Below are 14848 nucleotides of genomic sequence, written 5' to 3'. Positions count from 1 at the left end.
GTAGCTAATTCTTCGGAGTATTCTTTGAGCGACGTGCTCCTCTTGCATTTAGACCACTTGACAAAGGGTGCTGCTCACATTCATCAAAGTGCTGCTCAAAAGACCTTCTTGTCTCGCCTAGTGCCAGCAAAATGACACCAGGGCACACCTTTTCATACCTGGCTGCTGCTGTCTGTGCGCAATGCAACTGTGTAAATACTCACTTGTTTTTTGTGTTTTTGGGGGGGGGGGGGGGGGCACACCCGGATTGTAGTCTCCTCCACGGGTGGGAGTTTTGCACAACATTGTCACTTTGTGCATGCCAACTCACCTTGTCGTCACCCCCTTTGATCGGACTCCACGTGACAACAGGAACAGAAATGTACCAGCAGACGTGTTCATAGCAGAGCTGGTTACGGTTCCCTTCACCCTTGGGGATCCTGGGACCTTTTGAGGGTATCTCCGTTGCTTTTGAAGATTGCATCATGCAACAGGCGTTGTAATGGGATTCATCTCAAAATTGGCGTTTTCCGTTAGTCGATAAGTTTTTTTTAGTACAAGCTATTTACACTTGAGCTCCCCCATTGACTCCCTTTTATAATGGCCATTTTTCGATATAATGTAAACCTTTTTCAAAGGTTCTTGTAATCAGTCCATATTTTTGGTATATTAGATGGAATCTTTACCTGACATGTTTCCCGAAAGACTATAGACTGCAATCAATCAATCAATGTTTATTTATATAGCCCTAAATCACAAGTGTCTCAAAGGGCTGCACAAGCCACAACGACATCTGCGGATCAGCGCCCAAATAAGGGAAAGGAAAAACTTACAACCCAGTGGGACGTCGATGAGAATCACTATGAGAAACCTTGGAGAGGTCCGCCAAATGTGGGAGTCCAGTCCATAGTGGGTCTAACATAATAGTGAGAATCCTGTCCATAGTGGATCTAACATAATAGTGTCCAGTCCATAGTGGATCTAACATAATAGTGAGAGTCCAGTCCATAGTGGATCTAACATGATAGTGAGAGTCCAGTCCATAGTGGATCTAACATAAAAGTGAGAGTCCAGTACATAGTGGATCTAACATAATAGTGAGAGTCCAGTCCATAGTGGCCCTAACATAATAATGAGAGTCCAGTCCATAGTGGATCTAACATAATAGTGAGAGTCCAGTCCATAGTGGCCCTAACATAATAGTGAGAGTCCAGTCCATAGTGGCCCTAATATAATAGTGAGAGTCCAGTCCGTAGTGGCCCTAACATAATAATGTGAGTCCAGTCCATAGTGGCCCTAACATAATAGTGAGAGTCCAGTCCATAGTGGGTCTAACATAATAGTGAGAGTCCAGTCCCATAGTGGATCTAACATAATAGTGGGAGTCCAGTCCAAAGTGGGTCTAACATAATAGTAAGAGTCCAGTCCAAAGTGGATCTAACATAATAGTGGGAGTCCAGTCCAAAGTGGGTCTAACATAATAGTAAGAGTCCAGTCCATGGTGGATCTAAATTAATAGTGAGAGTCCAGTCCATAGTGGCCCTAACATAATAGTGAGAATCCAGCCCATAGTGGATCTAACATAATAGTGAGAGTCAAGTTCATAGTGGCCCTAACATAATAGTGAGAGTCCAGTCCATAGTGGGGCCAGCAGGAGACCATCCCAAGCGGAGATGTCCCCAGCTGATGCACAGACGAGCGGTCCACCCCGGGTCCCGCCTCTGGACAGCCAGCATTTGATCCATGGCCACCGGACATGGATGAAATGAATGAAACATGGATGAAAAAGTCTAATCACTGCCGTTGTGTCCTTTGGGCAAGACACTTTACCCACGTGCTCCCAGTGCCACCCACACTGGTTTAAATGTAACTTAGATATTGGGTTTCACTATGTAAAGCGCTTTGAGTCACTAGAGAAAAGCGCTATATAAATATAATTCACTTCACTTCAACCCCCCCCCCCCCCCCCCCCCCCCCCCCCACGAGGGAGAGGGGGGCAGAGGAGAATAGAAAACAAACGGCAGATCAACTGGTTTAAAAAATTAGTTTTAAGGTGAGACCTAAATGCTTCTACTGAGGTAGCGTCTCTAACTGTTACCGGGAGGGCATTCCAGAGTACTGGAGCCCCAATAGAAAACGCTCTGTAGCCCGCAGACTTTTTTTGGGCTCTAGGAGTCACTAAAAAGCCGGAGTCCTTTGAACGCAGATTTCTTGCCGGGACATATGGTACAATACAATCGGCAAGGTAGGATGGAGCTAGACCGTGTAGTATTTTATACGTAAGTAGTAAAACCTTAAAGTCACATCTTAAGTGCACAGGAAGCCAGTGCAGGTGAGCCAGTACAGGCGTAATGTGATCAAACTTTCTTGTTCTTGTCAAAAGTCTAGCAGCCGCATTTTGTACCAACTGTAATCTTTTAATGCTGGACATGGGGAGACCCGAAAATAATACGTTACAGTAATGGAGACGAGACGTAACAAACGCATGGATAATGATCTTAGCGTCGCTAGTGGACAAAATGGAACAAATTTTAGCAATATTACGGAGATTAAATATTTTAGGAACACTCTTAATGTGTGACTCAAACGAAAGAGTTGGGTGGAAAATAATACCCAGATTCTTTACCGAGTCGCCTTGTGTAATTGTTTGGTTGTACAAATGTTAAGGTGGTATTATTAAAGAGATGTCGGTGTCTAGCAGGACCGATAATCAGCATTTCCGTTTTCTTGCCGTTGAGTTGCAAAAAGGGAGCGGACATGCATTGTTTAATTCTTCAGTCTACCAGTCAGGTAGACCGGACAGGTCTGCCTGGTGGGCCACGCCTCTAAGAACGGCTGATAGGCAAGAAGTCACAGTGGTCAGGTGACCCTTCTGAAGGCGCCAGTGGAAACATGTCAGGTAAAGATATGTAACTGGGTTATACTTGTACAGTGCTTTTCTACCTTCAAGGTACTCAAAGCGCTTTGACACTATTTCCACATTCACCCGTTCATTCACAGACTGATGGCGGGAGCTATCATGCAAGGCCCTAACCCCGACCCATCAGGAGCAAGGGTGAACTGTCTTGCTCAAGGACACAACGGACATGACGAGGTTGGTAGAAGGTAGGGATTGAACCAGGAACCCTCAGGTTGCTGGCACGACCACTCTACCAACGCGCCAGATTCCATGTAATATATTGAGAATATGGTCTGATTACACGAACATTTGGAAGAGTATATGAATAAGAAGACATAATGAAGCTATTTCAGCATACTGTCAACCTGTTATTTTATTACGCTTTGTCCATGGGAACATATTAAATCCAAGTATTTCCCTCTCAAGTTACGGCTGGAAATCAAAAAATTAAAATAGCATGCTAAAATTCTTTCATTTCAGCATTCCCACATCAAATGTGAAACTAATTGTGTGAATGCTCCAAAGCATTCATGGTTTTCTGCATCAAAATTCCTCTATTTCTTCTTCTTCTCCAGATTTTGGCTTGCTCTTCCTTTTGATTCAAACCGTTCCAACTTCAAACTGTTCAGCCGATAGCTTGTATAAGACTTTCCTTTGACAAACTCCAAAAAATTCCCACATTTCCTAGAATTCCAGGTTTTCCGGGACATTTTTCCCCATTCAAAAAGAATTGGCCATTTTTTTTTCCACATTTTCCAACCGATTCACACCATTCCACCTTCAACATATTCCACCATTCTGGAAATTCAAATGATCATTTTGCCATGTTCCCAAAAAATTCCAGGAATTGGCAGAATTACCGGGGTTTTTTTCGACCCCTTTTTTCACCCCTTTTTCTGTCGATCATCTTCACATTTTTCAACCTACTTCAATAGCTCCACCGTCAAAACATTCCTCTTAATCTGGACCAAAAACAATGTTTTTGGAACTGCAAAAATTCCCGGATTTTCCTGAAATTCCAGGAGTTCCATAATTCCATTTCTCAATTGAAAATTTTACATTTATCGACCGGTTTGAAAAATTCTTAAACCAATCATTTCAACTCATTCAGAACATTCATGTTTGAGCATTTTCAAAAAAAATCCCGCTTTTCCCGAAATCCCCAAATTTCAAAGAAATTCCTGCTGAAATGAAAAGGACATTTTTCAAAGGAGCACAATTTCCACATTTTTCAACCTATTCAAACCATTCCAACTTCAACGCATTCCACTCATCCTGAGCATTCAAACAATATTTTTTCCAAGTTTAAATTTTTTTTTTTCCGGGAATTTCCAGAATTCCCCTTTTTTTTTAGTCTTTTTTTCTGTCGACAACTCCTTTCACATTTTTCAACCCATTCCAACCGTTCCGCCGCCAAAACTTTCCTCTTTATCAGGACAAAAAACGAATTTGCTTTTTGAATTGCAAAAATCCCCGTTTTTCCCGAGATTCCAGGAATTCCGTAATACCATTTCTTAATTAAAAATGTCACTACTTCAAAATTTCTCGACCGATTTGAAAAATTCTGACACCAACCATTTCAACTCATTCAGAACATTCAGATTTTTGAGCATTTTCAAAAAAATTCCCGCTTTTCCCAAAATTCACAAATTTCAAAGAAATTCACAAATTTTAAAGAAATTACCAAATTTCAAAGAAATGACCAAATTTCAAAGAAATTCCCATTGAAATGAACGGGACATTTTTCCAAGTTGCACAATTTCCAGATTTTTCAACCTATTCAAACCGTTCCAACTTCAACGCATTCCACTCATCCTGGACATTCAAACAATATTTTGTCCAAGTAAATTTTTTTTTTCCAGGAATTGCCAGAATTGCGTTTTTTTTTTTCAACCCCCTTTTCCACCCTTTTTTCTGTCGACTACTCCTTTCACATTTGTCAATCCACCTTAACCGTTCCGCCGTCAAAATGTACCTCTTAATCAGGACAAAAAAACAAAGTTGTTTTTTAAACTGCAAAAATCTACGGTTTTCCCGAATTTCCATAATACCACTTCTCTATTAAAAATGTCACTACAACAATTCTCGGCCGATTTGAAAAATTCCAACACCAATAATTTAAACTCATTGAAAGCATTCGCATTTGTGAGAATTTTCCCAAAAATCCCTGCTTTTCCCGAAATTCTCATTGATTTAAATGGGACATTTTGTCTAACTTGCGCAATTCCCACATTTTTCAACTTATTCAAACCTACCAACTTCAACACATTCCACCCATCCTGGAAATTCAAACTAACACTTTCCCAAGTTCCAAACCAAATTCCGGTTTTCCTGGAAATTCAAACTCTTCAACATTTAAACCATTCCAACATTCAAACTATTCTTCCACATCACCATTGGAGCATTCACACGCAATTCCTTCAGGACTATGCAAACAATAACATGCTTAGTTCTCATTAGTGAAATACCAAAAGATTAATTACTAAATAACCGTTGAATTACCTAAAAAGCTAGTATGCTAATGTTAACGGTAACATGCGTCAAGTACTAAAATATATTACTATGTTTTTACCTGGAAAATACGACTAAGGCCTTTAAACCTACAAAAACAAAGCTAGCATACAGGTATCATACGTCAAGTAACTGCAAAACTAGCACGTTGCTAACAATTTTGACGCAGGCTGTTATTAAATGAGCTACGGGCTACATTTTGGACACCCCGATGTCAAACGCTTCACTCATGGTTCTGCTGTACGATTAACTTTGTGTTTGGCACTTTTTCACTTCGGCCCTTGGAGCCAAAAAGTTTGGGCACCCATGATCTAGAACAGGGGTGTCAAACTTGTTGACCTCTGAGGGCCACTTGTAACATTGAATAATATATACATTTTAAATTGCTTCATTTCACAATCATTTATTGTTATATATTTTTACGTGGGCTGTAAGAAAAATATGTAGATTTTAGAATAAAGTATTACGTTTTTATGGTAACATTTTGGCAAGGATACTGCAAATGTAAACGGGGAAAAAAGTACCACTGTTTTACTTCTACGGTCATCGTTTTTACGGTGTATTACTGTAAATGGAAAAACAATATCGCACATTTTTTCGTTTTGGGTTTTACTGTAAAATTCTGGCAACTGAGCTACCAGTTTTTTACAGAAAAATATTTTTTACAATGTACAATTTGATGGATAAGTTAATTCAAAATAATGAGTCCAGCAGATCTTTCAGTCCTTTTTTTTAATATATTTGTTGCATGAGATTAAGTTCAAAATATGTGAAATTGCATCCTGCACATGTATTGTTTTTTTCTTGTCAAAATAGAAAGTTGACTACATTAAGAAAGAAATAGGTGCATGGTAATTCCAGGCCTTTGCGGGCCTCAGAAAATGAGGTGGCGGGCCAGATATGGCCCCCGGGGCTTGAGTTTGACACATGTGATCTGGAGATTTACAGTCGTGGTCAAAAGTTTACATACACTTGTAAATAACATAATGTCATGGCTGTCTGGAGTTTCCAATCATTTCTACAACTCTTATTTTTTTGTGATAGAGTGATTGGAGCACATACTTGTTGGTCACAAAAACGTTCATGAAGTTTGGTTCTTTTAAGAATTATTACGGGTCTACTGAACATGTGCTGGGTCAAAAGTAGACATACAGCAGTGTTATTATTTGGTTACATGTCCCTTGGCAAGTTTCACTGCAATAAGCCATCCACAAGCTTCAGGTTGAATTTTTGGCTATTCCTCTTGACAAAATGGGTGCAGTTCAGCTAAATGTGTTGGTTTTCTGACATGGACTTGTTTCTTCAGCTTTGTCCACACGTGTAAGTCAGGACTTTGCGAAGGCCATTCAAAAACTTTAATTCTAGCCTGATTTAACCTGATTTGTCCACCTGACATCACATGGACAAAGATAATCAATCAATCAATCAATGTTTACTTATATAGCCCTAAATCACTAGTGTCTCAAAGGCATGGACTTGTTTCTTCAGCTTTGTCCACACGTGTAAGTCAGGACTTTGCGAAGGCCAATCTAAAACCTTAATTCCAGCCTGATTTAACCTGATTTTTCCACCTGACATCACATGGACAAAGATAATCAATCAATCAATCAATGTTTACTTATACAGCCCTAAATCACTAGTGTCTCAAAGGGCTGCACCACAACGCAAACCACTACGACATCCTCGGTAGGCCCACATAAGGGCAAGGAAAACTCACACCCAGTGGGACGTCGGTGACAATGATGACTATGAGAACCTTGGGGAGGAGGAAAACAATGGATAAGACCTTCTGGAGAAAAATTCTATGGTCAGATGAAACAAAAATTTAGCTGTTTGGCCACAATACCCAGCAATATGTTTTGAGGAGAATAGGTGAGGACTTTAATCCCAGGAACACCAAACCTACTGTCAAGCATGGTGGTGGTAGTATTGTGCTCTGGGCCTGTTTTGCTGCCAATGGAACTGGTGCTTTACAGAGAGTAATTTGTACAATGAAAAAGGAGGATTACCGTACCTCCAAATTCTTCAGGACAACCTAAAATCAGCCCGGAGGTTGGGTCTTGGGCGCAGTTGGTTGTTCCAACAGTGCAATGACCCCAAACTAGGGCTGGGCGATAGGCCTTTTTTTAATATCTCGATATTTTTAGGCCATGTCATGACAAATCTCCATATTTTGCCTTAGCCTTGAATGAACACTTGATGCATATAATCACAGCAGTATGATGATTCTATGTGTCTACATTAAAACATTCTTCTGGCGCTGGCGCCCATCTCAGCCGCATTCGGGCGGTAGGCGGGGTACACCCTGGACAAGTTGCCACCTCATCACAGGGCCAGCCAAGGGACATGTAAGCAAATATTAACATTGTATACTTTTGGGGCTTCACGGTGGCAGAGGGGTTAGTGCGTCTGCCTCACAATACGAAGTTCCTGCAGTCCTGGGTTCAAATCCAGGCTCGGGATCTTTCTGTGTGGAGTTTGCATGTTCTCCCCATGACTGCGTGGGTACTCCGGCTTCCTCCCACCTCCAAAGACATGCACCTGGGGATAGGTTGATTGGCAACACTAAATTGGGCCTAGTGTGTGAATAGCTGTATAGCTCGGTATAGCTCGGTTGGTAGAGTGGCCGTGCCAGCAACTTGAGGGTTGCAGGTTCAATTCCCGCTTCCGCCATCCTAGTCACTGACTGCCGTTGTGTCCTTGGGCAAGACACTTTACCCACGTGCTCCCAGTGCCACCCACACTGGTTTAAATGTAACTTAGATATTGGGTTTCACTATGTAAAGCGCTTTGAGTCACTAGAGAAAAGCGCTATATAAATTATAATTCATTCACAATGTGAGTGTGAATGTTGTCTATCTATCTGTGTTGGCCCTGCGATGAGGTGGCGACTTGTCCAGGGTGTACACCGCCTTCCGCCCGATTGTAGCTGGGATAGACGCCAGCGACCCCAAAAGGGAATAAGCGGTAGAAAATGGATGGATGGATGTATACCAGCACATTTGCTCACATAATGAATTCATAAAATAACCAAACTTCATGAATGTTTTTTGTAACCAACAAGTATGTGCTCCAATCACTCTATCACAAAAAAAATAAGAGTTATAGAAATGATTGGAAACTCCAGACAGCCATGACATTATGTTCTTTACAAGTGTATGTAAACTTTTGACTACGACTGTAGGTGTTGAAGACCCTGAAAATGGATGGATGAAACTCTTTTGGGAGCTTCAAGAGGGATCCCCAAGGGTTAAGAAAATCCTTGACTGGACCCCATCAGCGTGTGACAGCATCCCCACTCAGACTAGCCTTCGGCGCTCCTGTCCATCGCCCGTGCGAGCCGCCTCCGCGCCGTGTGCTGCCAATGAGTCAATAAAAACACGCCGAGAGGGGACAGACGGGACTTGTCTGCAAGTGGCGTACGGACAGAAAGGCGGAGTCAGCATCTTTTTAACCCACGGTGGTCCAGCGTCACTCAGGAAACACATTCGTGCTACTTGGACATGTCTTGCCCCCACTGCCACTCGGGGGGTGAGCGAAGTGCACCTGTGGACGACCACGCCAGTCCATGCATATCACGGGTTAGTTCATCTTCCACGGATTACTTTCATTTTTAGAGCAGGAGTTGGTCTCCGACATGAGCACAAACACCTTTTTTTTTTCATGCGTGAGGCTCCTCTTTGACTTATTGCGTTGACGTACAAACAAGTAGATGAGCAGCAAGCCTCCGACATGCACAGGACCTTCACTTTCACGCGCTGGCTCTCTCTATACATATATTTACACTGTATATCTTACTCTTCACTTTTAGGCAAAGACACAAAAAACAAAACACTGAAAGCTTAGCTGTCTTTCTACAATTTAAAAAAACATAGCTGACAATTTCTTAAAAACAAAAAAAAAAAGGTCGACACTTTTTATTGTGGTATTTGTATTTCAATTTTTTGTATCAAGACTGTGAACAGCTGTCTGTGTGTGTGTGTGTGTGTGTGAGTGACAGAGTGTGTGTGTACAGATGTGTGACATGCATGTGAGTGTTTTCACCCTCGTCTGGATCACTGGAATCAAACCTCGAATCTAAAGGACACACATCGGTGATGTTGGAATTCTACAATAAACGTCCTCTCCTTGTACAGCATCAACACCCGTGTGGCTCCTTTTTTGGTCTCCTCACACCGGTGGGGAGAGCGTGTCTCCCAGGTGAGAGCTGGACAGTGCGGGCTTCCCTGCTTAGGCTGCCGCCCCCGCGACCCGACTTTGGTTAAGCGGAAGATGGATTAAGAAATTCATTACAAATCCCTTACAGCCAAATAACAAAAATAACTTTCCACATTTTACAGAGTTTTTTTTATATTTTCCAAACACTAAAATTGAGCAAACCTTTTGAATACTTGAGAAGCCTTCTCAGTGGTCTAGTGGTTAGAGCAGGGGTCGGGAACCTTTTTGGCTGAGAGAGCCAAGAAGCCAAATATTTTAAAATGTATTTCCCTAAGAGCCATATAATATTTTTTTTAACACTGAACACAACTAAACGCGTGCATTTTTAAGTAAGACCAACATTTCCAGAGTATAATAAGTCTCTTATTCTTTGTAATAACAGTGTTATTCTGAAGCTAACTGTGGAGGGGGCGTGGCCTGCGGCCCTGCAGCAAAGTAGGATGTTGCCAGGACCGGCCTCGAAATCAGCGACAGGTATGTAGAAGGCCCACCTGGGCCTTTTTATCTAATCACCTGTCGCTCTGTTATAAGCAGCAGCCAGAAGGAGAGACAGAGTTGGGGCTGGAGCCAGAGCGCGAGTGAGGACGAAAGAGAAAAAGACAATTGCTGTAAAGCAACTGAGAGAAAACTAAAATGAAACAATATTGTAACCCTAAAACAGGCTCTTGGTGGTCTGAAAAAACCCCAGAAGGGCAAGCCCCACCCTAACCAATAATAAATAAATTACTTCTTACCATTAACGCAACTTCTTGAACATAAAAATGCATGAGAATGTTTTATATTTTGAATGTTGTTTTTAACACTGTGATTACAAGTGGAATTATTCATTACTTATCGTGTTAAGCAATGTCAGCTCAGATTTATCCAAGAGCCAGATGCAGTCATCAAAAGAACCACATCTGGCTCTAGAGCCATAGGTTCCCTACCCCTGGATTAAGAAATTCATTACAAATCCCTTACAGCCAAATAACAAAAATAACTTTCCACATTTTACAGTTTTTTTTTAATATTTTCCAAACACTAAAATTGAGCAAACCTTTTGAATACTTGAGAAGCCTACTCAGTGGTCTAGTGGTTAGAGTGTCCGCCCTGAGATCGGTAGGTTGTGTGTTCAAACCCCGGCCGAGTCATACCAAAGACTACAAAAATGAGACCCATTACCTCCCTGCTTGGCACGCAGCATCAAGGGTTAGAATTGGGGGTTAAATCACCAAAAATTATTCCCGGGCGTGGCCCACTGCTCCCCTCACCTCCCAGGGGGTGAACAAGGGGATGGGTCAAATGCAGAGGACAAATTTCACCACACTTAGTGTGTGTGTGACAATCATTGGTACTTTAACTTAACATGACACGTTATGGGAAATGAAGTATTTTTTTCACCGTTTTCCATAATTTGGAAGTTATAATACAAACCCCGAAACCAGTGAAGTTGGCCCATTGTCAATCCATCCATCCATCTTCGTCCGCTTATCCGAGGTCGGGTCGAGGGGGCAGCAGCCTAAGCAGGGAAGCCCAGACTTCCCTCTCCCCAGCCACTTCGTCCAGCTCTCCCTGGGGGATCCCGAGGTGTTCCCAGGCCAGCCGGGAGACATAGTCTTCCCAACGTGTCCTGGGTCTTCACCGTGCCCTAAACACCTCTCTCTGGAGGCATTTGGGTGACATCCTGACCAGATGCCCGAACCACCTCATCTGGCTCCTCTCCATGTGGAGGAGCAGCGGCTTTACTTTGAGTTCCTCCCGGATGGCAGAGCTTCTCACCCTATCTCTAAGGGAGAGCCCCGCCACCCGGCGGAGGAAACTCATTTGGGCCGCTTGTACCCGTGATCTTGTCCTTTCGGTCATGACCCAAAGCTCATGACCATAGGTGAGGATGGGAATGTAGATCGACCGGTAAATTGAGAGCTTTGCCTTCCGGCTCAGCTCCTTCTTCACCACAACGGATCGGTACAACGTCCGCATTACTGAAGACGCCGCACCGATCCGCCTGTCGATCTCACCATCCACTCTTCCCTCACTCTTGAACAGGACTCCGAGGTACTTGAACTCCTTCACTTGGGGCAAGATCTCCTCCCCAACCCGGAGATGGCACTCCACCCTTTTCCGGGGCGAGCACAATAGACTCGGACTTGGAAGTGCAAGTTGTGTAAAATGGTAAATAAAAACAGAATACAATGATTTGCAAATCCTTTTCCACTTATATTCAATTGAATGGACTGCAAAAACAAGATATTTAACGTTCGAACTGGAAAACTTTGCTACTTTCTGCCAATATTAGCTCATTTGGAATTTGATGCCTGCAACATGTTTCGAAAAAGCTGGCACAACTGGCAAAAAAGATAGAGAAAGTTGAGGAATGCTCATCAAACACTTAATTGGAACATCCCACAGGTGAAAAGGCTAATTGGGAAAGGGTGGGTGCCATGATTGGGTATAATGGGGCGGTTTAGCTCGGTTGGTAGAGCGGCCGTGTCAGCAACTTGAGGGTTGCAGGTTCGATTCCCGCTTCCGCCATCCTAGTCACTGCCGTTGTGTCCTTGGGCAAGACACTTTACCCACATGCTCCCAGTGCCACCCACACTGGTTTAAATGTAACTTAGATATTGGGTTTCACTGTGTAAAGCGCTTTGAGTCACTAGAGAAAAAGTGCTATATAAATAGAATTCACTTCACTTCACTATAAAAGCAGCTTCCCTGAAATGCTCAGTCATTCACAAACAAGGATGGGGCGAGGGTCACCACTTTGTAAACAAATACGTGAGCCAATTGTCGAACAATTTAAGAACAACATTTCTCAATCAGCTATTGCAAGGAATTTAGGGATTTCACCATCTATGGTCCGCAATATCAAAAGGTTCAGAGAATCTGGAGAAATCACTACACGTAAGCAATATTACAGACCTTCCATCCCTCAGGCTGTACTGCATCAAAAAGCGACATTGATGTGTAAAGGATATCACCACGTCTGTTCAGGATTACTTCAGAAAACCACTGTTAGTAACTACAATGGGGTCGCTACATCTGTAAGTGCAAGTTAAAACTATTAGCCAAAGCCCTTTATCAACAACACCCAGAAATGCTTCGCTGGGCCCGAGCTCATCTGAGATGGACTGATGCAAAGTGGAAAAGTGTTCTGCGGTCGGCCGAGTCCACATTTCAAATTGTTTTTGGAAACTGTGGACGTGTGTCTTCCACACCAAAGAAGAAAAGAACCATCCGGATTGTTCGAGGCGCAAAGTTGAAAAGCCAGCATCTGTGATGGTGTGGGGGTGCATTAGTGCCCAAGGCATGGGTAACTTACACATCTGTGAAGGCACCATTAATGCTGAAAGGTACATACAGGTTTTGGAGCAACATATGTTGTCATCCAAATAACGTTATCATGGACGCCCCTGCTTATTTCAGCAAAACAATGCCAAGCCATGTGTTACAACAGCGTGGCTTCATGGTAAAAGAGTATTAACACAGAATTAGTAATCCTACTTTTGATATTATAGAGTTTAAAAATTCTATCTAGCCTACTTAGTTTGCAACCTTGTCAAATTATATGAAAGCATGTGTTAAATCACAAATATCATTTGTGATTAACACATGAACCCTAGACTTAGGTCAGGCTGATAAGAAAAATAAGTACTAACCAAATATATAACATGAAAGGGACCGACGAAAAATACATTTAGTGCTAAAATAAACAAATTATTGGTAAATATGTTCTCTCACAAAAATATAAATAAATAAAGTGCAAATAAGATTCCGCTTTAGAACGATAGAAACTTCTCAATGACTTCAGCTTGTCTGAAGTTGTCACTACTGCCACGAGTGGTGGAAAAGTGTATTACAAGTGAATATTGCCGCGCAGAATCTTTTCTAGCAGCCCTACAGAGGGCACTGGCCCTATGGTTAAGAAACACTATTGTCAATGAAAAACGTTTGCTGATGTTAAATGCATAGCTCGGTTGGTAGAGCGGCCGTGCCAGCAACTTGAGGGTTGCAGGTTCGATTCCCGCTTCCGCCATCATAGTCACTGCCGTTGTGTCCTTGGGCAAGACACTTTACCCACCTGCTCCCAGTGCCAACCACACTGCTTTAAATGTAACTTAGATATTGGGTTTCACAATGTAAAGCGCTTTGAGTCACTAGAGAAAAGCGCTATATAAATATAATTCAATTCACTTCACTTAAAGGCCGAAAGAAATGAGATGTTCTTATTTAAACGGGGATAGCAGGTCCATTCTATGTGTCATACTTGATCATTTCGCGATATTACCATATTTTTGCTGAAAGGATTTAGTAGAGAACATCAACGATAAAGTTCGCAACTTTATGTTGCTAATAAAAAAGCCTTGCCTGTACCGGAAGTAGCAGACGATGTGCGCGTGACGTCACGGGTTGTGGAGCTCCTCACATCCTCACATTGTTTATAATCATGGCCACCAGCCGCGAGAGCGATTCGGACCGATAAAGCGACGATTTCCCCATTAATTTGAGCGAGGATGAAAGATTTGTGGATGACGATAGTGAGAGTGAAGGACTAGAAAAAAGAAAAAAAAAGTTGAGGGCAGTGGGAGCGATTCAGATATTAGACACATTTACTAGGATAATTCTGGAAAATCGCTTATCTGCTTATTTTCTTACTAGTGTTTTAGTGAGATTATATGGTCGTACCTGAAAATTGGAAGGGTGTGGTGACCGCCAGTGTCTCCGAGGCAAGGCAGCCTGGCTGAAATGTCTTTTTTCCCCCCCTCCTCCACGGTGTAAGCATCCGACGGTCGGGGGCAGCCGGTGGGAGGAGGCAAGAGATTCTGCAGCTGCAGGTGGCACGACGCAAGCTCTCCGCTCATAACTACGGTAAGAGCCGACCTAATACCACCATTTTCTCACCGAAACCTGCCGGTTGACATGTGGTAGGGAACCATTTTCGCTTGACCGCTATGTTCCATCGTAAAGCTTCACCGTCAGCTTTCGGGAATGTAAACAAGGAAACACCGGCTGTGTTTGTGTTGCTAAAGGCGGCCGCAATACACCGCTTCCCACCTACATCTTTCTTCTCTGACGTCTCCATTATTAATTGAACAAATTGCAAAAGATTCAGCAACACAGATGTCCAGAATACTGTGGAATTATGCGATGAAAAGACACGACTTTTAGCCGTGAGTTGTGCTAGGCTGAAATGTCCCCTCCGACCAATAACGTCACAAGCACGCGTCATCATTCCGCGACGTTTTCAACAGGATACCTCGCGGG

General features: G+C 42.7%; 1 protein-coding gene across 1 annotated transcript in view; it reads left to right on the top strand.

Moving 5' to 3' along the window:
- The window catches only part of tnikb (TRAF2 and NCK interacting kinase b), a 72938-nt gene extending 63411 nt beyond the window's left edge, over window positions 1–9527 (top strand). The window contains exon 35 of the mRNA XM_061921397.1: window positions 8574–9527. Within this exon, the coding sequence (XP_061777381.1) occupies window positions 8574–8580 (7 nt within the window). The 3' untranslated portion in view covers window positions 8581–9527. The remainder of the gene's footprint in view (window positions 1–8573) is intronic.
- The last annotated feature ends 5321 nt before the right edge of the window (window positions 9528–14848 follow it).

The sequence above is a fragment of the Nerophis ophidion genome, linkage group LG15 (genome assembly GCF_033978795.1).
Source record: "Nerophis ophidion isolate RoL-2023_Sa linkage group LG15, RoL_Noph_v1.0, whole genome shotgun sequence".
In the NCBI taxonomy this organism is placed as follows: domain Eukaryota; kingdom Metazoa; phylum Chordata; class Actinopteri; order Syngnathiformes; family Syngnathidae; genus Nerophis; species Nerophis ophidion.
Note: the sequence above shows the minus strand (reverse complement) of the source record. Positions and strands in the feature narration are given on the sequence as shown.